The sequence below is a fragment of the Hemiscyllium ocellatum genome, chromosome 31, assembly GCF_020745735.1.
Source record: "Hemiscyllium ocellatum isolate sHemOce1 chromosome 31, sHemOce1.pat.X.cur, whole genome shotgun sequence".
In the NCBI taxonomy this organism is placed as follows: Eukaryota; Metazoa; Chordata; class Chondrichthyes; order Orectolobiformes; family Hemiscylliidae; genus Hemiscyllium; species Hemiscyllium ocellatum.
This window is the reverse complement of record NC_083431.1, coordinates 33,163,887-33,189,105: the sequence shown is the minus strand read 5'-3', so window position 1 is coordinate 33,189,105 and position 25,219 is coordinate 33,163,887. Positions and strand designations below refer to the sequence as shown.

Genomic DNA, 25,219 nt, shown 5'->3' with positions numbered 1-25,219 from the left:
CAGTACCTGCAGCTCTTTGTTTCATATTCCATTTACTTTTCAGTTGGGTTTTATGAAATGTATGCATGAAAATGTTACATTTCTCTTACTTTACCACACTATGTAAGAAATCACCAGTCAGGTACAAAGGCAAGGAATATAATTATTGATTATGTATTTGTGCACCTTCAGTCACTGGGTCAAAACAGCCAAAGTTCAATGGAAAAAATTTTATATGTTTTCTTGCTTCTAGTCTCAGCTGAAGAACGGTGCAGTAACTAAATCACTGCAGTTCTCAGAGAGATAAATAAAATGGAAAAATACATCTTTTGCCAACTTCAGATAATCTGAGACTTTCTCTCTGACTTTCTAAGGCAATCTTTTCCAGGTCTTCATGACTTATCATCATTAATCAGAACAAGGAAACAGGCTATTCAGCTAATCGTTCTGTGCTTGCACTTGCAATCTACACACAGGAACAGTCTTAGTCACTTTTATTTACCATGATCCGGTATCATCTCAGCCCACAGCACATATAAGTGAATCACCAACTGGTCCCAAATTCCTTTGAAGCACAGAATACACTACACCATAGACAACCATTTCTATCCATTAAACTGACCTTAGAGTCAGTGTTAATACCCCACTCTGATATCTATCCATACTTACAGTCTTTTAAAGTTTGTAATGTTCTGTTTTCACAATTTCCCATGTTTGGTACAGCTGGCATGAGATTAGATTTTAACCATATATTCACCTTTTCTCACTTGTGTGTGGATTCCTATCCCTTTTGTAGAGCTGGCGCTAGTTGTGAACAGTACTCTAGGCTCCAGTTTATTTATTACTCTCAAAGATCTTAAGTATTTAAGTAATAGTGTCTATAAGCTCCTATAAGCTGTCACTTATTTCCCAAACATTCCTCACAGCATGAAACTTTTCCAGGACCAACTATCCAATAATCTCAGTTTAGTGTCCATTATAGGATTCTCTTCAATGCCAGTCTGTTCTATTTAGTGACCCAAGACACAGAAGTGGATATTATTCTAGGGAAGACAATGGTTTGTAGAAGGCACTATCGGAGATTTTCACACTTGGAGCTAAACATTTCGAACTGTTCTATTTGAAGTAACTTTAATTTGCCTCAACTCATGCTAAGTTGCTCAAAATCAATTATTTCTATCCCTTTACACCAGCATATGTGATTCATAACCATCTATAATACTGCATCCTGGCATGTCATAATCTCCTTTGCTGTCAATAAACAGCTCCCTAGTTTTGATGATGAGGTGGCACTTAGCAGGTAAAGCTAGGGAAAACCCTTGTTCCACTTTTATGAAGAAGGAAGGTATTGATTTTAAAAGGAATAAATACATTCCATGTAAGTAAAGAGTGATACTGTCTAATTTTTAATGGGCAGTGCTCAATATTATTTGAATAGCTACTTACCATCCTGCACTAAACTCCACATGAGCATCAAAGAATCCTGTGATCAATGCTGTCGCAGCTTTCCATCCCTGCACTCGGGCTCGGATCAGGCCTTCACGCTTTTCATTCCGTACTACCTTCACCAGCCCAGGGTAGCGTTTGTGAACATATTCTTCCAATGGGGCCTTTAGTTCTTCTATAGCGAACACAGAAAACACACCCCATGTCAATGAAAAGGAACATGTAACAGGATTTCCTCATTATCAGTTGTACCATTGTTGCATCAGAACGTTACACTGATCATCCACAGATTTCACAATTCGTAAACCCATATCAGCAGCTGAATCTCCAAGAATCCTAACTCAAATGTGTCAAAGTATTCTGCAGATTCCTGAGTTTTGGAACTGTGGGAGAAATTTCTCTCCCAAACCTCCCCAGAGCATAACCTGCAATTTTAAAATCTATCTTCGGATGTGGACATTACTGGCAGGATCAACACTTGTTGTCCATTCCTAACTGCTCTTGAACTGAGTGGTTTGCATTTAGTCATTTCTGTGGGCAGTGAATAGTCAAACATTTTACTGTTGGTTTGGAGTCACATGTAGAACAAAACAGGTGAAGTTGGCAATTGTGAACCAGATGAATATTTAGGAGAATTAATGACATCTTCCTGGAGATCATTCTGCCAGCTAACATAGCAGGATTTGAACCCTCATCCTCAAAACATTAATCTAGGCCTCTGAATGACTAGTCCAGTGACATAACCATGATTCTTACCACCTCACCAATTTAATGTTAATATGGTGAAAGAGACAAAGCCTGTAGTGATGTGAACCAGGGGGGGGTCTCACTGAGTATGAGGCTTTTGACTGGGGTTGTTAATCCGGGCCAATCAGGAAAGCCTTGGCTGACCAATTCAAACAGTTAGTGCGGAGTGGGGAGCCAGGTCAGAGGATCTCCTCATGGGTCTGCTCTTAGGCCTGGCTAAACTGGCCATAAACAGGTCCAGACAACGGGCCATGGAGGGGGTCGTTAGGGCCGACTGCCTGCCCCTCTTCCGCAGTTATGTTAGAGCCCTGGAGAGGGAGCACGTGGTGTCTACCAACACCCTTGAGCTGTTCAGGGAGAGATGGGCACCACAGGGAGTGGAGTGTATTATTTCCCCCTCCAACTCTATTTTGATTTAATCCTTGCCCTCCCCTTCATTGTTTGATCATGCAGCATTGTCCTTTGATGTGAAGGGCACTGCTTGTCTCTGGCCACTCAGCTGTTTCCTTTTTTCCTGCTGGTGGAAATTGAATAAAGATTCGTGCACCTTGTGCCTTTCACTGTGTCTCACACCTGCACACACAACATCATGGGTGCTGGGGAAAAAATAAGTACAACTGCTGTTAGGTGGTAGTGTGGGGGAGAAATAAAAAGGAAAAACAAAGAAAAAAATGTATAAACAGCTAGGTGCGGAGCGGGAAGGCAGGTCAGAGGATCTCCTCGTGGGTCTGCTCCTGGGCCTGGCCAAGATGGCCTTAAACAAGTCCAGGCAGCGGGCCGTGGAGGGGGTTGTTATGGCAATTGCCTTCCCCTCTTCCGCAGTTATGTCTGGGCCAGGGTGTCCCCAGAGAAGGAGCACGCGGTGTCCGCCAACACCCTCGAGATTTTCAGGGAGAAGTGCACACCACAGGGTGTGGAGTGTTTTATTTCCCCCTCCAATTCTATTTTGATTTGACCCCTCCCCTTCACTTTCTCAATCACTTAGGCATTGCCCTTTGTTGAGCAGAGCTCTGCCTGGCCACTCAGGTGTTTCCTTTCTTCCTGGTGGTGGAATATAAATAAAGGTTTACATACTCGTGTTTTCACTGTGTCCTACACCTGCACACACATGAAATGGGTGCTGGGGAAAATAGGCAAAAACCATATTAACGGGATTTAGAATCTCCACGGGCCAGGGGCCTGACTCCGAGTTGACTGGCCATATAGCCAGTGTACTGCTGTTGGTTTTTGGGAATCTGCTTCCTGAACTTGCTGACCTACACTTCCGGTTTGTTACTGGTATTCCTTTTTGAGGACTGACTTTTGAGCTGGCTGATCTTCACAACCAATGTGATACTGCTGTACTTTAGTTCTCACCAGGGAACTGTTGATTCATTGGCTGGAAAAAAAATATATAAACAGGGGATTTAGAATCTCCTCAGTTCAGGGGACTGACTCCGAGCTGGCTGGTCATAGTGTACTGTGCACAAGTAAATAAAAGGTGACTTGGTGACGGGATACCAGCTTCTGTGCAGTTATTTCAAAACCTGTAATTTGTCAGTGAGCAGATTGCCGTTTTAGACAAGGTCAGAGAGAAGAGGCACAGTCTCATTGGACAGCAATCCTCCATGCACAGCAAAGCAGTCAGTCAGTTGTGCCCCATGGATAGAGAAGTGGTACTGCCATTCTCCCCCAACTTTCTCATTTTCATTCTCAGCAGAGCACCACAGGAAAGAGTCAATAAACAAGGATCTATTAACGTCAGACAATCATGATGTTGTTTTTTTCTTCTTTCTTCCTTTCCACCACTACAGAAATATGCATACTATATTCAACCTGCAATGTGGAGTAAGAAAATATATTGCTCTCGATGCCTACCCTAGCACTCAAACTGCTTTGCAAAATACTATCATCACTTTAATCCTCTTGCATGGAGTCATGGAGTCATACAGCATAGAAACAGACCCTTCAGTTCAATCATTCCATACTGAAGATAAGATCAAATTGAACTAGTCCCACCTGCCTGCTCCTAGTCCATATCCCTCCAAACCTCTCCTATTCACATCCTTATCCAAAAGTCTTTAAAATGCTGTAATTGTACCTACATCCACCACTTCCTCAGGAAGGTCATTCCTTATGCAAACCAACCTGTGTGTCAATTGTTTGCATCCCATGTCTTTTTTAAACCTCTCTCCTCTCACCTTAAAAATGTGCTCCCTAGTCTTGAAAATCCCATCCTAGGGAAAAGACAACTACCATTAACTCTATCTGTACCCCTCGTTATTCTACAAACTTCTATCAGCTTGCCTCTCAATCTCCTAAGATCCAGTGATAAAAGTCCAACCTATCCAGCCTTTCTTTATAACTCAAACCTTCCATACCTATCTTTACAATCCCCCAGCTCTCATTTCACCTCTGCCCTGCCAGTGTTCAAAATCCACAGATTCACCTGAGAGCTCCAAAAATTCCCAAGAATAATCAATCAAAAGGTTGATCAATGAGAGCAGGCTCATCCCTGTGTTCAAGATAGATTTTGTGAAGAGCTATTCTTCCAATCAGCATTCCTGTTTCTCTCATGCTCCTCCAATCACAGCATGTCCCTTCTTTGTATTTGTTGCTGATGGGCTTACAATCCACAAACATTGGAGAAAACCAGCCTCCAGCCTTTGATTGGAGGAGGAACTTTGAAATTAAGTGGCTGCAGCGAATGTATTACTGGCACTGCCACAACACAGGATTGAGGATTGGTTGAAGCCAAGATTGGGGACTGGCATCAATTGAGACTGGGGATGGGCACCAGCCAGGATTGGGGATTAGCACTGGTGGAGATGGGGGATTGACTTCAACTGAGATTGGAGGTTGGCACCAAATAAAGCCTGAGATGGGCACCAGCCAGGACTGTGGATTGGCATCAACCAAAACTGGCGATTAGCACCAACTGAGACTGGGGATTGGCACCATCTGGCATTGGGGATTGGTATCAGACAAGACTGGAGATTGGCAGCATTCAGGACCAGGGATAGCTACTGACTGGGTCTTGGAATTTTTAATTCATTCAACAGATTCATTGGTTGGACCAGAATTTATTACTCTCCTTAATATCCCTTAGGAATGTGATGTTGAGCTGTCCGTTTGGTGACTGTCTTTATGGAGGAAGTCCAAGAATACTGACCAGCGACACTGAAGGAACAACAATATATTACCTAGTCAGGATGATGAGTGTCTTGGAGGGGAATTTATAAACGTTCATTTTCCTTCATAGAATCATAGAATCCCTACAGTGTGGAAACAAACCCTTCGGCCCAACCAATCCATACCGACACTCCGAAGAGTAACCCACCCAGACCCATTCCCTACCCTATTATCCTATATTTATCCCGGTTAATGCACCTAACCTACATATCCCTGAACACTATGGGTAATTTAGTATGGCCAGTTCACCTAACCTGCACATCTTTGGATTGTGGGAGGAAACCAGAGCACCTGAAGGAAACCCACACAGACACTGGGAGAATGTGCAAGCTCCACACAGACAGTCGCCTAAGGCTGGAATCAAATCTGGCACTGTGAGGCAGCAGAGCTAACCACCATTCCTTGTAGCTCCTGTCCTTCTAGATGATTGAGGTCGAGGGTTTGGAAGATACAGTCAAAGGAGTCTTGGTGAATTTCTGTAGTACATCTTGTAGATGGTGCACACTGCTGCTACTGAGCATCGATGGTGGAGGGACTGAAGTTTTGTGAATGTGCAGCATAAATTAGTCACAAAGTAAGACAGAGACAGATGATTGGAGAAAGCATTCCACAATCGGTATGCCCTAATCCCTCAGGAAGGGAAGGTATGGAACATACAGTAAGTTGATCAAATGCTCAAACACACCTTTAAAACATAGTTTTAGGCACAAAGTGAGACAGATCTATTGTACATGCAGTTTTATTAACACATATTTTGAAGCTTACTGTACCATCATCACTGTTGTCATCCACAAGGATAATCTCTTTGAGTAGATGGGCTGGCGTGTGATTCACTGCACTGTGCACAGAGCGAAGGATAACAGACAAAGCTTCATTCACAAAGATAAAAATGAGGGAAATCTGTGGAAGGTTCTTGGGGTAGCTCAATTCTTTGCATCTAAGGAAGAGAAAATGGAAATTAGAATGTTTGATCCTTTATTGACTTCAGCAACATAGTCACATAAAGTTGTGTATAAATATAATGTTATACAACAAGCAGAGAAACTTATATTTCATGTGCTACAACCAGCTTGATGACTTTTAATTTACAACATTACCCACCCAGTAATATTGCTAATCTTTAAGCAGTGAAGGATACTACAGGTCGTTCTTCTATAGCATGTGTTTCTACAACACAAATTGGCGATAACACCATTGCCAAATTTAGACCGATATTTGTAGACCATGAACTTTTCTTACCTGAATCGGCTATAGTACCATTCCGGCCCTATTTGTTTAAATGGTGCTGGTACTGTATGATTTTCTCATAAAGTAAGATTGCACAGGAAGCGAACTATGGCGTTATAAGAGAACTGCCTGTATAACTCTCTGAGATTCACATTCCTGTGCAGAAACCAGCAGTGTTGTACTGCAGGTAAGCAGAAAGTTCACATGAAAAGATGTTGGCAAATCATTTTAAATTACTATAGTTAGATGCATTGGATTATTGATTTGAGATAACACTGACTAAAGACAGCAATTTTCTCACTGATATGATTTCTAAAGTTTAATACCATTAGCAGTAGAGGACAGACTGAGGGAAAGAGAAAAGGAGGCTATTTAGATTCAGAAAATGTCAGCTGTCTTTATGGTAATCTGTGACTGTATATTCCAGAAAATTTTAAGTTTTCATTAAGGCCTGGAATTGAATTTAATTCTGAACATGAATTCAAGTGAAGAACAGCTCTAGGACCAGCTTCACAGATTTTGTCAATGATGAAGAACCATTATTGCTCAAATGTCAGAAATGCTGGGTTCACAGCTGAATGAAGCTAATGCTCAGACATAAATATATCATATATGTTGTATATTTCGATAATAATCTTGGTATTTCCTTTTTAATCCAACATTTCTGAAAATAGTGCAAAATCGAATTGTATTTCCCACTGGACCAAAGTCACAGGAAATAGGCAACTCAATAAAAAGAACCTTTTGCTGAGAAGAGGCCACATGAGATTTAGACTGATAAAATATTCATCAAAGATAGGCTGTAATTTAAAACTGCAGTCTACCAGAGGATGAATGAGCCATTTGTGATTTGTCACTACTTTTAATTCTAAATAATATTCAAACATCTATATTAGAGTGTGCCAAAAGTGACTGTATTGAATTACAGCTCTATGGAGAAGGGTGTGGAGGCAGTGAAAGGACAAGAAGAAAAGGGCATGTCCGTCGGGATGATTTCCCCAAAGCTTTCTCATCGCAGGAGGTTTGGGGTCAGAACAAATTCAGCTTCACAGAATTAGCATCTTGGAGGAAGCCTCTTGCTCAAAGATTGACATGCCATCTAAGGCTACATTAGACGCCTACATTAGGGACCACAAGGTTTATCAACCCTACAGAGAAGTCCCAGGGATTCTTCCAGAGGGGCTATCTCCATTCTGAGACCCCTCACAGCGATACGCAATATTTGATTTCACCTGAAGAAGGAGGTGTCCTCAAAGTGTCCCTCTTTTCCAGCAGTATTTTTGGACCTGCCACTCAACTATAACTTGTCCAATTCAGCCTCCTGCTTCCCTTTTAACTCATTCTCCGTAACTGGATTGAGTGCTGGAGTTAGCTGCTCAGTTAACCGCCTCGATACTGTTCACGACAGGCAATCCTCTAGCCACTTTCAGAATCAAGGTCAGTTTTGGGATTATGACCACCCAGAAAAATTCAGTATCGTGGGTTTGATTCCCTCTTGCTCTGTCTCCTTCACTCCCCCTCAAAAGCACAAAAACATAATTGTATACTTTTGATTGACAGTACATTCTCAGCACAGTTTAGTTTTAGACCTCACCTCATATTAAATGAAAAAAAGACACAAATAAAATGTTTAATTTACAAAAAATATCAACATTTGCAACATTGTCACAGTACTGTTCTCAAAAGAACATCCTTTTTCACCAGTTTAGTCCAACTTTTTATACAGATTTCACCAAGAAAATAAACAGGAAACCTGCAGCTATGGAAAAACATGATCCTCTAATGTAGAAATCCATTTTTGTGCTTTTTCTCCGTAATCCTGGTTTCCCTTTCTAATTAAAAAAATCTATCTATCTCAGCCTTGAATATACATTATGACCCAACCTCCACAGCCTTCTGCAGTAAAGAATTTTGACAGAAGAAAGACCTCCTCATCCCTGAATAAGTGAGTGACCACTTACTCTGAGATTATGTCCTCTGGTCCTGGATTGTCAGTCTCATAGCATTTACCATGACAAACTTCCTATGAATCTCATATGTTTCAATTAGGTCGCCTCTCATTCATCTAAACTAGAATGAGTACAGGCTCAACTTTCTCAACTGCTTTTCATAAGAAGGTCCCTCATTACCAGGAATCAGTCCAGTGAATCTTCTCTGGATTGCTTTCAATGCCAGGACATCCTTACTTATACACAGGGACTAAAACTACTCACAGTATTCTAGGTGTGGTCTAACTTGTGGTGTGCAAGACATTCCTGTTTTTATATTCCATTCCCTTTGAATCAAAGGCCAACATTCCATTTCTCTTTCATATTACTTGTTGAACTTGTACCCTAACTTTTCCAGATTCATGTATAAGGACTCCCAGATTCTAGAAACATAAAGTTCTGCAGCAGCTGCAAATCTGAAATTTTTTTAAAAATGTGCTGGAGAAACTCAGCAGGGCTGGCAGCATCTTTCATGAAAGATAGCTAAATGTTTTTAGTCTGATGTGCCTCTTCTTCTGATTCCAAACTCCCCCGTTTTCTGCTGCCTTTCAGCACTTAAATAATGTTCTGCTCCTCGATCCTTCCTACCAAAGTGTACAACCTGACATTTTCCCACATTATATTCCATCTACCAGTACTTTTCCCATTCACTTAACCGAACATGTCCCTCTGCAAACTCTTTGTGTCATGCTCACTTCTTGACCTCCCACCAATATTTACATTATCTGCAACAGTAATGGTACATTCACTTGCCTCACCTTAGTTATTAATATCCAGTTAATAACAGTGCTGCCTGTGACATTCCATAAGGTTGCCATCTTGAAATACCCTCCTTGTCCCAGCACTCTGTCTTCTATTAGTTAGCCAATCTATTAGTTAACATCTATCTATGTTAATATACTACCCTGGCACAGTGGGTTCTCATCTTCTTATGTTGTCTAATGTGTGCTATCTTATCATTTGCTTTTTGAAAATCATAATATATCATATTGTTCGTTCCCTTTCTCTCTCCTTAATGTTACGTCCTCAAATAATTGTATTTAACTTTGTCAGTGAGGATCTCCCTTCATGATGTCATATTGATTTTGCTTGATCATATTATGTGCTCTATCTACTGTTTCATCCTTTACAATTGACTCTCTTTTTCTTCATGATAGATGTTAAACTAATGGCCTATAATTATCTGTTTATTGTCTCCCTCCTTTTTTGAAAAAAGGTGTTACATTGGCAGTCTTCCAATTCTCTGGGTTTTTTCCAATATTGAAGCATCTTGGAAGATTACTACCAATGTATTCACTTGCTCTGTAGCTGATTCCTTTCGGATCCCAGAATACATTCCATCAGATTTGTTAGTGTTTAGCCCTATTAGTTTCCCTCGTACATCTTCTCTAGTGATAGTTACTGTTTTTGTCACCTACTTTTCCCCTTGATTATTTATTATTTTTTAAAGCTGAATTCTAATGATGCCCAGTTCCCTTCCAGAAATGAAGAGAGGTTTATTTTAACTTTGTAGCATCATTCGGATTAGCTGTATCAATTTGTATGCTTTCCTTATCCGGACTCCTTATCTTTTATAGTTAGCCAATCCACACCATACTGCACCTACCACCATTAGGTCTTAATATCACTTCCGGGCTCCTCTCTTGCTCTCTTAGCATTTACTCACTGTGCTCTTACCTGGGTGCTCATAGCATCTCTACCTTACTTTGTCTTTTTATGCTTTTACCCCCAAATGAGAATTTAAAAGCTCACAGTACTTCGGCCTTGCTTTGTTGTTTATAGCACAGGCACAGAGTCAGGTAAAGACAAAAAGAACTGCAGATGCTGGAATTCAGACAAAAAATGGAAATTGCAGAAAAAGCTCAGCAGGTCTGGCAGTATCAGTAGAGAGAAATCAGTGTTAGCATTTCTGATCCAGTGACCCTTCCTCAGCACATGGTCAGGAAGCTTGTCATGGTTGTCAGCAATGATCCATCAAGAGAGTGGACACATTGCTGTATGGCACTTAATGTCTGGTACGTGATCGAACGCTTTTTGAAAATCCTGCTTGTTGCTTGCTCCTCTGGCCCTCAGACGACAACAGACCCTAACATCTCAATGGGCATTGTTCCCCATCTCAGTTGAGAGTAGGGTGCTGGAAAAGCACAGCAGGCCATGCAGCATCCAAGGAGCAGGAGAATCAATGTTTCGGGCAAAAGCCCTTCATCAGGAATGAGGCTTGTGAACCAAGGTGATGCAGAGGCAAATAGGAGGGGATTGGGGCTGGGGGAGGAGGTAGCTGAGAATGCAATAGATAGATGGAGGTGGGGGTAATGGTGATAGGTCAGAGAGGAGTGTGGAACGGATAGGTGGGAAGAAAGATGGACAGGTAGGACAGTCATGAGGGTGATTCCAAGTTGGAAGGTTGGATCTGGGATAAGGTGGGGGGAGGGGAAATGAAGAAACTGGTGAAATCCACATCGATCCCATGTATTTGGAGGGTCCCAAGGCGGAAGATGAGACGTTCTTCCTCCAGGCATCTGGTGGTAAGGGTTTGGCGATGGAGGAGGCCCAGGACCTGCATGACCTTGGTGGAGTGCGAGTGGAAGTTGAAGTGTTCAGCCGGTAGGGACAGTAGGTCGGTTGGTGCAGGTGTCTTTAGCCAAGGGCGGTGGGGTATGCAGCAAACTCACTACCTATGCTTCAACCAAATGGCCATGATTCAAAGCCCAATGGGAGCAGTCCTCAGTTGTTAAGGGAGACAGCCTTCAATCGGGAGTTTCCAGAGCTGTAAGCCAAGGGCAGCATCTGGGATCTTGGCTGCTGTCAGTCAGCAGCTTGTGATGATCATGGTTAGGGAGTCTGCATCACTGCAGTCAGGAAGTGGGCCAAGCTCAGTCGTGCAGCTCCAACCAGTCATGGATTTGCAATAATTCAATCAGGAAGCTGCACAGACATCAGTCAACAGCACAACCACTCATTGTAATGAAGGTGTCTGTCCAACAAGGGTAAGGGTTCGAGCTGTGGTCAGTCCTGGGGGCTTAGTTCAATGAAAGTCATGTGAGATCATCAGGGTCCATAGCTGTGGCAGGGAAGTGGAGGGAGTCAGTACTGAGGATTGCAGGCAGAACGCTGGGGTGCAGAGTGGCCAGTAATTGTGAAGAGTGGCAACTCAACATTTTAGTGGGGGAGTCAACAGTACAATGGTGAACATTGGCTCGAGTGTGGTTATCAGTGGTCACAACAACTTTGACCTTGATGAAGGGGACGATGCAGCAAGGTGATTGGCATGACTGAATCAGAAGGCTGGGCCTCAGGAGGTTAATGGTAGGAGGTGATGTGGGAATATGGCGAAGTTCATGATGGGCTTGAGAGGGAATTCATGGAAGAAATGGGCACAGAGGTGATGAGATTGGCCTTGATTATTAGGCTGGAGCTGCCATCGCTGGGCCAAGCATGATCTGTGTTGCCTTCTAGAATCAATGAGAAAGGAAAATGGCTGTGACTGCATCTGGAGTGAGCGGAATACATTTTTTTTCTGCCTGAAGGTGCAGGCATTACTTGTAAGTGATGCAATGCCCTTCAAAGGGCAATTGTATCAATCAGACACTTTGATAGTGCGGGCTGGAGACATCTGTAAGGGAAGTAACCTGTCTGTGAAGCACATGTCATGTCCAACTGTGTAGGATACAAGTTCTGGTGACAAACAATCTTGACTATGTCATTGTCAACAGATGTGAAGCTAGAAAAGAACAGCAGGTCAGACAGCATCCGCGGAGCGGAAAAGTCAACGTTTCGGGCCCCAGTGCTGACAAAGAGTTTTGGTCTGAAACTTTGACTTTCCTGCCTCTCAGTCGCTGTCTGTCCTGTTGTGCCTTTCCAGCTCATATCTAGTCACTCTGGTTTCCAGTATCTGTAGTCCTTACTGTCTCCAAGTCCTTGACCATGTCACATAGTCATTACAAATTGATCACAGTCATTTCTGTGAAGCAGAAATCATCACAGGCAACTTTTAAACTAGCACCTACAGCCCACAATTCACAAAGACAGCCCAAAATCTCACAGAGCTGATCTCCTCACACCTAGAGCTGTAAAAATTTGCTAACATCCTCTTATATGCAATGCTGCCTTTCTTGAGTGGTTTGGGAGGATGAGGGTGAGGTGACCAACTGTGAATAACTGCACAGCACTTAAAATCTGCTACTCTATTTGTGTGGCATATCTTGTGCTGCATTCATCGGAGTAAGGTCCCGACATCAAAGGGCCTTTTACAGGTATTCTTGGCTCTGATCATTGAGTCCTGCATAGGCCCAATATCGAGAACTATATTAAGCCATCATTTGTGTTTGATGTGAATGCTGGCTGCTTACATTATTAAGAATGTGTTGTGTTTCTGATATTTCCCATGCAGATGCAATGGAGCCAGAAGGAATGAATCCAGCCACACCAGGTGTTATCATCGCTGTGGACGCAGAGCTACGAAACTGGGAGAAATTGAGGAACAGATATATCAGCAAGCCTAAGACCAGAACCAACCTCCAGCAGCAACCAAACATCCTCTCATTGAGGAAGGTGCACCAGAAGCTCCCTTAGGATGCACAGGAGTTACAGAATCTATCATTCTTGATGCCATTTCCTCCAGATGAGCGAGGTACAGCACCTCATAGGCTGGTAGGGAGGGAGTTCCATGATTCCTGACCCAGCGATGAATTTGCAATGAAGTGTCAGCCATATAGACGATGTGACTGGCAAAGTATTTGTTTTTATCCCTTCTCATTATCTGCACTGTGAAGGGCAATTCATGGCTGACATCATTTGATCTGATTCATCGCAGGGCTTTAAAACTGGCGACAGTGTTGGGAATTCTGGGAGGTCCCAGCCATGGCAAACATGTCCACAATTGCTGTGCGGAGTATAGTGCAAGCAGGGCATCATGAAGATGTAGCAAACTGTGGAGAATCACTGGAGAAAAGTTACTACGGCTCACCAAAAGAAAGCCTTCATGAAACTCCCTGAAATTGACATGTGGCCAATCTCTGGTAAAATGCAGCCTGGTATTTTTAAATTATATGCTAATCTTTGCAAATAAGACTCTTATGGGTTATTAGTCATTTGTATCTAGTTCTGTGCTGTTTTCATAGCATTATTTTGGATTTGTTGCTGGGATCTAGGGTAGATAGCAGGAAGTCAAGTGTAATGAGCATTTAACTTATTTTTATGTATTCATAGGATGCGAGTGTCACTGGCTGGCCAGCATTTATTACCCATTGAGAAGATGGTGGTGAGCTTGAACCTTTATGAGTGAGTGCCTTGCTAGACAATTTCAGAGGGCAGTTTAGAGTAAACCACATTGTTATGGATCTGGAGTCACATGGAGGGCAGACTGGGTGAGGATGGGATATTTGTTTTCCTGAGTGAATTTGGTGAACCAGATGGGTTTTTCCAAAAATTGGCAATGGTTTTTGTTATTTTCTATCCTTTTTGACCCCAGATTGCTCATTCTGGGGGCAGCACGGCGGCTCAGTGGTTAGTGCTGCTGCCTCACAGCACCAGGGACCCAAGTTTGATTACAACCTTGGGCGACTATCTGTGTGGAGTTTGCACTTTCTCACCGTGCCTGCGTGGGTTTGCTCTGGTTTCCTCCCACAGTCCAAAGATGTGCAGGTTAGGTGGATTGGCCGTTCTAAATTGCCCATAGCGTTAGATGCATTAGTCAGAGGGAAACGGAACTGAGTGGGTTAGTCTTCGGAGGGTCAGTGTGGACTTGTTGGGCTGAAGGGTCTGTTTTTGCACTGTAAGGAATCTAACTTCCCACCTTCTTACAGTTTCGCAACTGCACATATCAGCTTTACAGTAGAACTTCAGCCGACATTTTAAACGATTGAATGAATGAAAAGAAAAAAAATGAAAAAGAAAATAGGTTTAGGCATTCACATTACTAATTTTGCTGCCAAACTCCTGGAGTGAAAGATAACAAATGAATAGCATTTTTAGCTAACTACTTGTCAAAGACAAAGCTTTTGAAACACTTTTCTCGAATTTCTTACCATTATGGAAGCCTATATTAATATAAATGATTCCTTGCAAATGTCAAAGCCATTTTTCTCTCCCTCAGGAATATCAAAATGTTTCAATTTGTTCTCACCACTATTCTTGAACTGTCTCAATTGAAACAGAATCACTTATTTCATAACCAAAAATGAGCTACTTGGACAGCCTAGAATACAAATAGCGAACCACTCAAATGTAGCTCCACAGAAAAGTGACCAATTATTTTTTTTAAAAGTCTGACAGCACATGCTACAGAAATGCAGATGATGCTAGCATAGCTTCCAAATGTTCAATCAAACAATGTTTCTATTTTTCATGGTAATTATGACACTTATTCTGTTCTAAGCTGCAGGTCCAATCTTTTTCAGTTTGACAATGAGTCAGTATATTTCATACTTTTCAATGTCTAATGTGAAGAGGTAAGAGGTGATAGGAACTGTCAATGTTTGACTCCCTGGACTGACCCCCCCCCCTGCCATTGCTCTCAGATACTTTTGTTGACTGGAAAGTTCCCATTGTTGTGTTTATGAGCATCTTCATATCACATTTGTGGAAAGATAAAGCAAAATATTTTAAAAAGGCTTTAAATACACATGCTACTAAGGTTAAAAATGTGTTGCTGAGTACTTGGCTTTGTGTTGATGCTTTTATACATGACAACCACCTGGTGAAGGAGCAGTGCTCCGAAAGCTAGTGCTTCCAAATAAACCTGTTGGGACTATAACCTGGTGTTGTGTGATTTTTTAACTTTACACTAGTAAGCTTGCTTATAATCATTTGTTATGCTCAAACAAACTGAAATGAGTGTAGAGAATGCATTCTGAGGGCAGTGATGCTGTTGAGACTGCTCATTTCAGAATATGGCTAGGAGGGTGGTTCCGAGTGGTCAAGAAAGTGTTCAAGGAGTTGTGCTGCCCAACATGGAGGATGACCAGCAATAACCAAATGGTGAAAGCAGGTTTTTTCACATTAACATAAAGGTAAATATGACTTTTCCTTCATTTTTAACATAATTCACGTATAATAGCTAAATACATGGCCATACCAATTCATAAATGTCCCATATATGTTTTCAGTAATTTGTTGCATATTTTTCATTAATTAAATGTATCTCCCATTCAGAAAATGGTTGGTGACACCTGCCATGGGGGAATCATATTATTTTTCACCATCCTACATGCAAGCCATACTTCACTCTAAACTTGATGGCACATCATTAAATGAGAATGGATAATACTAAAATGTGGCATGTTATAAACATTAAATCTGCTGCCAACATAAGGCACTGGTATTCTTACTTGTTGAGGAATGTATATGCATTGGTCTGGACACTTAATTGATAAACCTTTTCTATATCTACTTGCTGGAGAGGCTGCGGATAATAGGTAACAGCATATGTGGACCAGAGGGCATCTGACTAAGCTAAGACTTTTTGTTCTTTACTAAGGATGGAAAGCCACAGTTTCTGGGTTTAGAGACCATCTAGGCTGTGAAAAATGAATTGAGTTCTGAGATCTCCAACAAACTCAGAGCTATTACGCTCTGTTTTTATTTTCCAGTCACTCAATCACTGGTTCGCCTCCAGACAAAAAAAAACAACATAAATAGAGTGACTGTCTTGATGTACAAGTGCTGCTTTATGGTCAGCAGACAATTTCTTGTCAATGCTCTCAGACAAGTTTGATTAATCCATTTCTTTGAAGACCATTTCACTCACTCCCTCAATGGCAAGAACCAACACAAACACAATGTCATTAGGGGCTTCAGTTAATTAATTATCAGAAAAAGAATTTAGTGAATTTCTGAGCAAATGTGATGGTGAACTTAAAAGAATTTTAAACCCCAGGCTACAAGAAATGCAGTTTGATGGACTCAGTACTGTCATCAATACATTTTATATTTCGTATTGCTGAATGGCTTAAGTTGTGAAGGGTGCAATACAATGTATTTCAAATTCTGTAGAAACATTGAAGAGGTTTATCTAAAAGAGGGCATTGAAAGTTCGCTGAGGTTTCCTGTAAATCACATGATAGAAGGTAATTAGTCATTTTGCTGTGGTCTTCTACTGGGTTGCTTTGAAAATGAAAGGCTTGGAGAGATATTTGTTTTATCTGGTTCCTTTGGAGGGAAGCCTGGTAAGGACAAGCTGAATAGGAGAAAAACAAACTGGGGGGGTTGATCTCTCTTGTTTCTGGAAATTTACATATCCTCTCTTTCTTTTAAAGAGTTCAGATTTTAAATTCATGGAGTAGTTTTTGGTGAAGGATTTTAAAATTTGCTAGGATAGCCTTTGCAAAAACATGATTTTAAATTAATATGTGTTAGAGAGCAACAGTCTTCAGTTAGAGACTCCAAAGAACCCTGGTATGTTTAAGAAAGCTTTTGTAATATTGTAGGGGTTTACAACAGGAGTGAGAAAACATTAAGCCATTAGCTGTTGTATAATTTCGTATTAGTTTTTTTTAAATGCAATTAGAAACTTTTTGTGTTCAGTTTGAAGAAGACTTGGCTGGGATCAGAAGAATGTGGCACATTGGCTCAGTGGTTAACTCTGCTGCTGCACAGCGCCAGGAACCTGGGTTAAAGACCTTTGGTGACTCTGTATAGAGTTTGCACATTCTCCCTGTGTCTGTGTGGGTGTGCCCTGGTTTCCTCCCACAGTCCAAAGATGTGCAGCTAGGTGAATTAGTCATGCTGAATTGCCATAGTGTTCAGGGATGTGTAGGTGAGATGCATTAGTCAAATAATCGGGTGGGGGAATGGGTCTGGGTGGGTCTCTTCGGAGAGTTGGTGTGGACTTTTCGGGTTAAATGACCTGTTTCCACACTGTAGGGATTCTATGATTATTGCAAAAAAGAAATTATTCAGAACATATAAGCAAATAAATTACTTCAATGAAAGAGTTTAGCTTACAAAATTTCCAAAACAGTAATGTTTGGTGAGAAATACTTCAAGGAAAAAGACTTTATACTTCAAGAAAAATATGAGAAGAAGCAGTGAAATCAAACGTATAGATTTGATAGCAAAGATAATTTCTCTGGAGTTTGACCAAGTATAAAGTGATGGGGTTGGGAAGTAGATAAAATTTTGTTTTGCCATGTGTCTGGAAATAATTCGAACTGTATTATATTTAGATAGCTTAGTTTGTTTTCTTTAATTTCTACTTCATTTGCATAACGAACTTCTGTTTTATGGTTAAAGCAAAATCTGCAGCCGAGTCTGCCGATGTTTTCGTGAAAGACTGTCTCATTAAATGAGAGAAAAAAAATCTAGCAAGCCAGCTTGCATTGTGGGATCCTTGCAGTAATATCAGCAGGGATCATATCAAAAGGAAACCCTCTTGTTGATTTCAAGCTGAAACCTAGTGGTTCTTTTGAAAGAAGGGCTGAAGAAACAAGTATTTTCTGAACAAGCTCTATCTGCAAAATTTCAAGAGACAACCATGTATGATTAGTGACTTGACTAGATCAGTCACATCATAGGAATAGGAGTAGGCCATTCAGCCCTCAAGCCTGTTGCACTGCTCAATAAGGTCTTGGCTGGCCTGTGGTCAATATACCTGCCTTTGGTCCATTTCCCTGAATATATTTATTTAACAAAAAAACATCAGAGCATCCGACTCCAGAACTTCCTTTGGCCTTCCACAATAACCCATTGCTCAAATTTTTTTTTCTCTGTCTCTAAGAAGACCAATTTTTGTAAAGAAATCTTCTTTCTGCCCTTGTTTCTGAAGTGCATGTATGTTTTTGGGAATGTTTGGAGAAAAGAGCATTTATGCTTGCACATTACTGACTTTGTGTGTTAACCAACTTTATCAAATAAATTATCTTTTGACAATAAACCAATAACCATGTTTATTGAGAAACCTGGTTGATAGATCTCATTGTTTAAGACCTAAATTCATAAGCTTTTTGGTTGGTTGTCTTGGAAAATGTATTTTATTTTATATTATGACCCACTGAGTTGTGGAACTAAAGTAATGGTACACTCCTTTATCTTCCAATACTTTAGTATCAACCTTTCATTTAGCTCTTTAACACTGTGTCACTCAGTGTTTAGGAGAGGTTTACCAGGACACTTTCAGTGCTAGAAATTTCAGTACCTGCCTGCTATTAAGGATGCACTCCTCCCACTACTGCCCCACCCCTCCCAAGAACAACTAATTCCTGGTTCCTATCACCAGGGGCATTTGCAAACAATCTAATCTTTAACATTTGCTTTTAGTGTTGAGGTCTCCCAAACTTATTCTGGTTTGGACTATCTCAGTGAGACCTTTTACAAGCTGCCAATACACCTCTTTGCTGAGTATACGGGGGTCCAATATGCTGGGTTTCCTATTGGTTGGGTAGTTGAAGACTGTCAGTATTAGGAGCCTTTGCCTCAATAACAATGACATTATGCACGTGGCATGTTGGGGCTCTGTGCTGAAAAGGCTCAACATAAAATCATAACTTGGAAGAGAAGCCAATGAATGGATGATGTTTCATCCCAGGACACTACAGCATGGTTAATTCACCCAACTTGCACATTTTTGGACTGTGGGAGGAAATTGGAGCACCCAGGGGAAACCCACACAGACACAGAGAGAATGTGCAAACTCCACACAGACAGTTACCCAAGGCTAGAATCAAATGCAGGTCCCTGGTGATGTGAGGCAGCAGTGCTAACCACTGAGCCACCATGCCAGCTATAAATGATAATGTAAGGATTCAATGAAACTATGATTCCATAACAACATTGTGTCGCTTTACCACATGCAGTAAATTGTTAGCTCACTATCCTATTTGCAAATGATAAGTAGCATTCATGTTACACAAATGTGAGCAACATTCCAGAAGATCAATAGAGTCCAAGGCAAAACAGTCCTCTTGATTGGCATCCCATCCATCAACGTAAATTTTTACTCAATCACCAGTGAGTCACCAACCCAGTATTACTTACTTAGGACAGATAATGACAAAAGAAGAATTTATATGAAGAATAAGAACTTCAATATTTAGACAGTGAAGAACATGGAACTGATTACGATCAATAAAAGGAGTGGGTGATGGTGATCCAGAAGGTATGGTCTATGATTCAGAAAGAAGAGTTCTGATGAGTGAAATTTATGAAGGATGTTGGCATTAAAGTAAGAAAACCTGACAGAGCTATTAGTGTGTTGAGGTACTTCTAACTGTTCACAGGAGAACATGAAATTAGATTTGGCTATAAAGGACCATGCCAAGTTTTATGAACATGAACCTTTGTATTAAATAATACAAGAACAGACAATGTTCAGGAAACAAAATATCCATGGAGAGAATAACTGATGGTTCATTCTGTCTGTGCAGGGTCTCCAAATGTGAGAGATATTGCATTGTGCATGATATGACTTAGAATCATTGCAAATCAGCACATTCCCCTGATTTGACCTTCCACCTGACTAACCTGCTTCTGTCATGTTGGCCTGAAGCCCTGGCTTTGTCTTGCAGACCTCTTTATCTCTCTTCTTCTTCTAAGACTCAGTTTAAAACAAATGCCTTTGAACAAGGACTATGACTCCTTCTTTGGTTTAAACTCAATTTTTGTCTGACTATGGTGCTTTATCACATCTTAGGACATTTTACTATATCAAAGGTGCTATATAAGTTCACACTATTGTTGTTGATTTGCCAGAAGCAACATCAACAAAAGTTACATTTATAAACAAACATATCATAATGTAACCTATGAACTATTGTTAAGGAGTGAAAATCCACAGCTATGTCATATTCATATGACAATATTATACATAGGGTTAAATATTGGATTGGACTATGTCACTTTCAGGACCTCAGAAAGACAGCAACACAAGTCAGATTATTGCTGGATTAGTACACTGCTCTAATTCTATATTCACTGGGTGAATGTGTATGTTGGCAGTGAGTGGCCTTATAAAATGTACCCATTGCTCTCATAAATTCTGTCAATGGCTATAAAATTGCTTTGGATTCAGCTTGGGACAAATTAATTAGTTAAAAAACCAAAATAATTCCAGACTAATTATTGAAAAAAGTATTGGAAACATATTAGAATCGTTACATTAGCAGCGTGAGTTAGGAAATTGTTGATCTGTGAAATGTGCCGAATACCAAATCAGCAGTCCTTAAAACCCAAACGTAAATTATTTTCAGGGTGATTTTTTATATTGTATCTTAAGTTCTCAGTACAAATTTACCACAAACACTAACTTTCAACAAGTGAGCTGAAACATGATCATTTTTGATTTACCAATATCTCTATACCAGTGTTCTGGCATCTAGAGAAACTGAGGTTGAATACATGAGCTGAGATGTCTGTAACATCAGATATCCCACTTTGACCATTCAGTTAAAAAGTGGGATGGGTAGCATTGAGGAAAATCAATTGCTTTGATCAGGACTGAACCAAGTAAATCAGTCAAAATATATTTTTAAAGCTTCTAAGCTGCTATTATTTTTCTTTTAGCTAGCCAGTTACTTAGCGATAAGCAATTTTTGTACATTTTACAGTTTATCACAGTCCATGCTGATGCACCACGGGCAATCTTCCAAGATGTGTTGGCACACTCTCTTGGGTAATTTGTACAAGTCAAAACTGGTCTTTGCTTAGGCTGTAATGGTAGTTATTTATCAACATTTATCTTTCAGGTTTTAATTAAGTATCATGAAATGTTTAGTTATATTTTTTGAAGTGAGCTTAAAAAAAACAAGAGTTAAACAAGAAACCGAGGAAGGAAAAGACACACACACAAAACAGCATGCACTCACAAAGGTATGATCTATGTAACAACTGACAGGAGTAAAGGCTAAGCCAGGTCAAGGTGAAAGCATGAAATAGTCACAAGGAGGGCACAGTGTCCAAATAGCCTGAGTCAAAAGTGAAAGAGAGTAACATGGTGGCAATCAGTGGTGTTCTAATGATGGATTCACATTCCCAAATTCAACCTGATCTGTTTCTAACCCACTTGCCCTGTGCTCTGCCTCCCACCTTCCAAAACCAATTGTTGCAGCTACGTGTGAAGGTGGGTAATGGGGATGCAGACATCAGGATCTACATACAGAACTGGCCCCATGTAAATGAGATGGCATCCTGATTACCTCACAAAATCTCACTGAGTCAGCACTAAGAACATACCAGGCATCGCCACAAGGATCCTGGTCTTTAGAGTGTTGCGGTAATTCTTTGAATGTAAATCATTGTTCATAGGAGTTAAAACCCTCAGTACTTGCCACTGTAAAGTTAAAACAGCACCTACCTGGTAGGAACAAACTCAAACTTTGGTAAAAGGAGGGAAGAAGGCAAAACCTTTTGTATTGTACTCATGAGGACAAAGATGCAAGAAACAGACTTGAAAAACGGGATACCAAATTATACATTCTTCTCCTGTGCATGGAAAGCTTTAACATTTTGGTTCCTTTTGAAAACATTTAAAATATGACTCTGTTAATTGCTAAGGAAGAACATTTTTAATAAAGGGATAGTAACAAAATAGATATCAATAAAAACAGGGGAGCTGAACTCTTCTTACGCTTTAAATAAAATCAGGATTACATGAAGGATATATTTTTTGCTTATTAACTAAAACGCCCAGGAATTAAAAGTAGATATTCAAAGGGCTTTGAATAGTTCAGTGCACGTTAACAAAATTCAGCATGTATGACTTAGCTTTCTAATACAGTGCATAAGAAAATGACGCACAGCATTTAATGCTCTTGAAGTCACCTTCAAAGGAAGCTGGCAGCAGCTGCAGCAGTCATCAACTACAAACTGCTCAAAACATAGAACATCCCCATCCACTGGCAATAATTGCTGGCTCAAAGTCAACATGACCTTGATTTAAACTCTTCCTTTCCTGCTAATTCTTACAAAATGCTTGATACTTTTTCAGGGAAGATACTGCTTGGATATTTCTGGGATTTTTTCCCAATACATGTGTGTACATTAATTGCGCTAAGTCACAGCTAATGTTAGCCCTCGCTCAAATTCACAGTTAATCAGCATTGATTAAATAAATTTAATGGGCAGATTTTACTATGCATCATAATGTTTCACAGAATAGACTTCTAAATTTCTGCATGGGTTGAATTTTGTACATCGCCAATTTCTCCATCATAAAAATGAAGCAGTTAGTTTTTTCATGGGTGGTATCAATGCTGATTCTCAGTGAGGTGACCAGCAAACATTGATTTTTGAAAAATATGCTAACATCCTAACTCCATCTACTATAGTTAAGGAAAAAACACAGAAATATCCAAGCACTTCGACACTCTGAGTTTAAATCTGGGTGCTGGCAGGTGAGACGAGATTGGGTGGGGATATCTGGTTGGCATGGACAGGTTGGACCGAAGGGTCTGTTTCCATGCTGTATATCTCTATGACTCTATGACTCTAATCGGCATTTTTAGCCAGCTATATTGTCAACCAATGCCTCCCAGCTACTAGGCGAAATAGTTCTACTGGGGGAATTGCTCCTCTGTTGTTCTAATTGAGTCTGGGACATGATTGACCAAAATAGGGTATCATTTCAGGACATGAATGATCCTCACAATTCTTTCAACTTCTGACTTCCTCTCTTTGTATCCCTGGAGCCTCATTTATCAACTGAATTTCAGTCAATTAGGCAGTACAAAATAAATACCTAAGTTACTGTCGAAATGTAAAATGTCTTCAGTAAATAATGCCAATACTGTTTTGAATGGAAAGGCAGGCAGAACAGCTTGTGGTCATTCATCAATAACTATACTATAAGGTTTCTCACCAGGATCATACTGGGTGGAATTTGATCATGAAAGCCAGTGGCAGCTCCTCTATAGTTATTGTCAGGTCATTAGATAGGTTTAAGTGCCAAAGGGGCACACATCTGACTGCCTTGAGGTTCCTTACTCCTGTGAGGGGAATCTCCACCCAGAAATGTTGACGTGGGGCAGAAGGCTTGGCTCTGAGAGTGCCCAGGAGAAAGTGAGGACTGCAGATGCTGGAGATTAGCGCTGAAAATGTGTTGCTGGAAAGGCGCAGCAGGTCGGGCAGCATCCAAGGAGCAGGAGAATTGATGTTTCGGGCATCTGAAGGGCTCATGTCCGAAACGCCGATTCTCCTGCTCCTTGGATGCTGCCCGACCTGCTGCGCTTTTCCAGCAACACATTTTCAGCTCAGAGTTCCCAGCCAGACAACTTCAGCTTTCCACTTCTCAGCAGTGCCACAGGGAGCTGTGGCTGCCTCTGGAGTTGCAGTTCAGCCTACACTAGGGATCGATGATTGAGCTCCAGAAAACAAGACATTAAGGTGGGTTTACTGAGTCCAGAGAGGGTCCCTGGCAACGGGTATTGAATTAAAGGATGTATGGTGGAGTGGTGAATGGACTCTTACTGTGAGTGTCTTGCTTTTCCATTAACACGTTCCTTATGGGTCTCAATTGGTCTCTGGTATGAAGTCAGTCATGAGATTTCCTGCTCTCTACCAGAGAGGTTTGGGAAGATGGCCACACCTCCATCATAAACAATCTCACCCAATCACATTATCCCACCAACCCATCACAAACTCCAGCATGAGAATTAAAGTCATCCTATTATCTCCACCGACATAGCAAGATGGTAAAGCTCAAAACAGAGAAAAAGAGAAATTTAGAAGACCTTTGTGGGCGAGACAAGGCAAACAGCTTTCAGGTATTATTTTGGGGGTAATAGGTGGGGTAACTGAAAATGTGACCATGGAACAAGTAATAATCCAATATCAAAGAAGAGGAGGATGTATGCAACCTTACTTGGTTGAAAAGATTAATTATGACATTTTGGGGTGACACGGTGGCTCAGTGGCTGGAACTGCTGCCTCACAGCACCAGGGACCTGAGTTCAATTCCAGCCTCAGGCAACTGTCTCTGTGGAGTTTGCACATTCTCCCCGTGTCTGTGTAGGATTCTTTCCACAGTTCAAGGGTGTATAGGTGAGGTGGATTGACCATGCCAAATTGCGCATAGTGTCCAAGGATGTGTCGGTTAGGTCGATTAGGCGAAAGTGAGTACTAAAGATGCTGGAGATTAAAGTTGAGAGTGTGGTGATGGAAGCGCACAGCAGGTCAGGCAGCATCCAAGGAGCAGGAAAATCAATGTTTCAGGCAAAAGCCTTTCATCAGGTTAGATAGATTAACCATGGGGAAATGCAGAGTTACAGGGATGGGGTAGGGGGATTAGAGTGGGTGGGATGTTCTTCCGAGGGTTGGTGTGGAGTTGTTGGGTGGAATGGCCTGTTTCCACACTGTAGGGCCTCTATGATAGATGGAAGCCATGAATGGATTTGAAGAGAGTGATGGAATTTTAAAATCAGTTTGCTATGTACATAGAGTGGGGATATGATGCTTCCAAGTTTCAAAACTCGATTTAGAATCGATCAGAATGCTGACAAACTCATCTCAATGAGCTTGGGAACATTCCTAGAAAGTTGATGAGAGTTGAAGCCAGCAGAGTGTTACTACCAGGAGCAGCAAAAAAGGATGGTTCGAATTTTACCAGCGTAGACCAATTAAAGAATAAGGCATCTCATACTTAATATCAGAGAAGCAATTGGTCGCTTGACCAGTTAGCTATCAGTCCAGACTATTTGCGAGAAGTAAAATGCATAACACTGGACCAATGAGTT

The 25,219-nt window shown here is 41.0% G+C and overlaps 1 protein-coding gene across 3 annotated transcripts in view; it reads right to left on the bottom strand.

Annotated features, from left to right (window-relative positions):
* galnt17 (polypeptide N-acetylgalactosaminyltransferase 17) overlaps nucleotides 1–25,219 on the bottom strand; it is a 416,470-nt gene that overhangs the window by 304,022 nt on the left and 87,229 nt on the right. For all 3 annotated transcript variants that reach the window (XM_060848468.1, XM_060848466.1, XM_060848469.1), the window contains exons 4-5: nucleotides 6,114–6,280; nucleotides 1,426–1,600 (exon numbers count right to left, since the gene is read on the bottom strand). In XM_060848468.1, coding sequence (XP_060704451.1) covers nucleotides 1,426–1,600; nucleotides 6,114–6,280 — 342 coding nt within the window. The remainder of the gene's footprint in view (nucleotides 1–1,425; nucleotides 1,601–6,113; nucleotides 6,281–25,219) is intronic.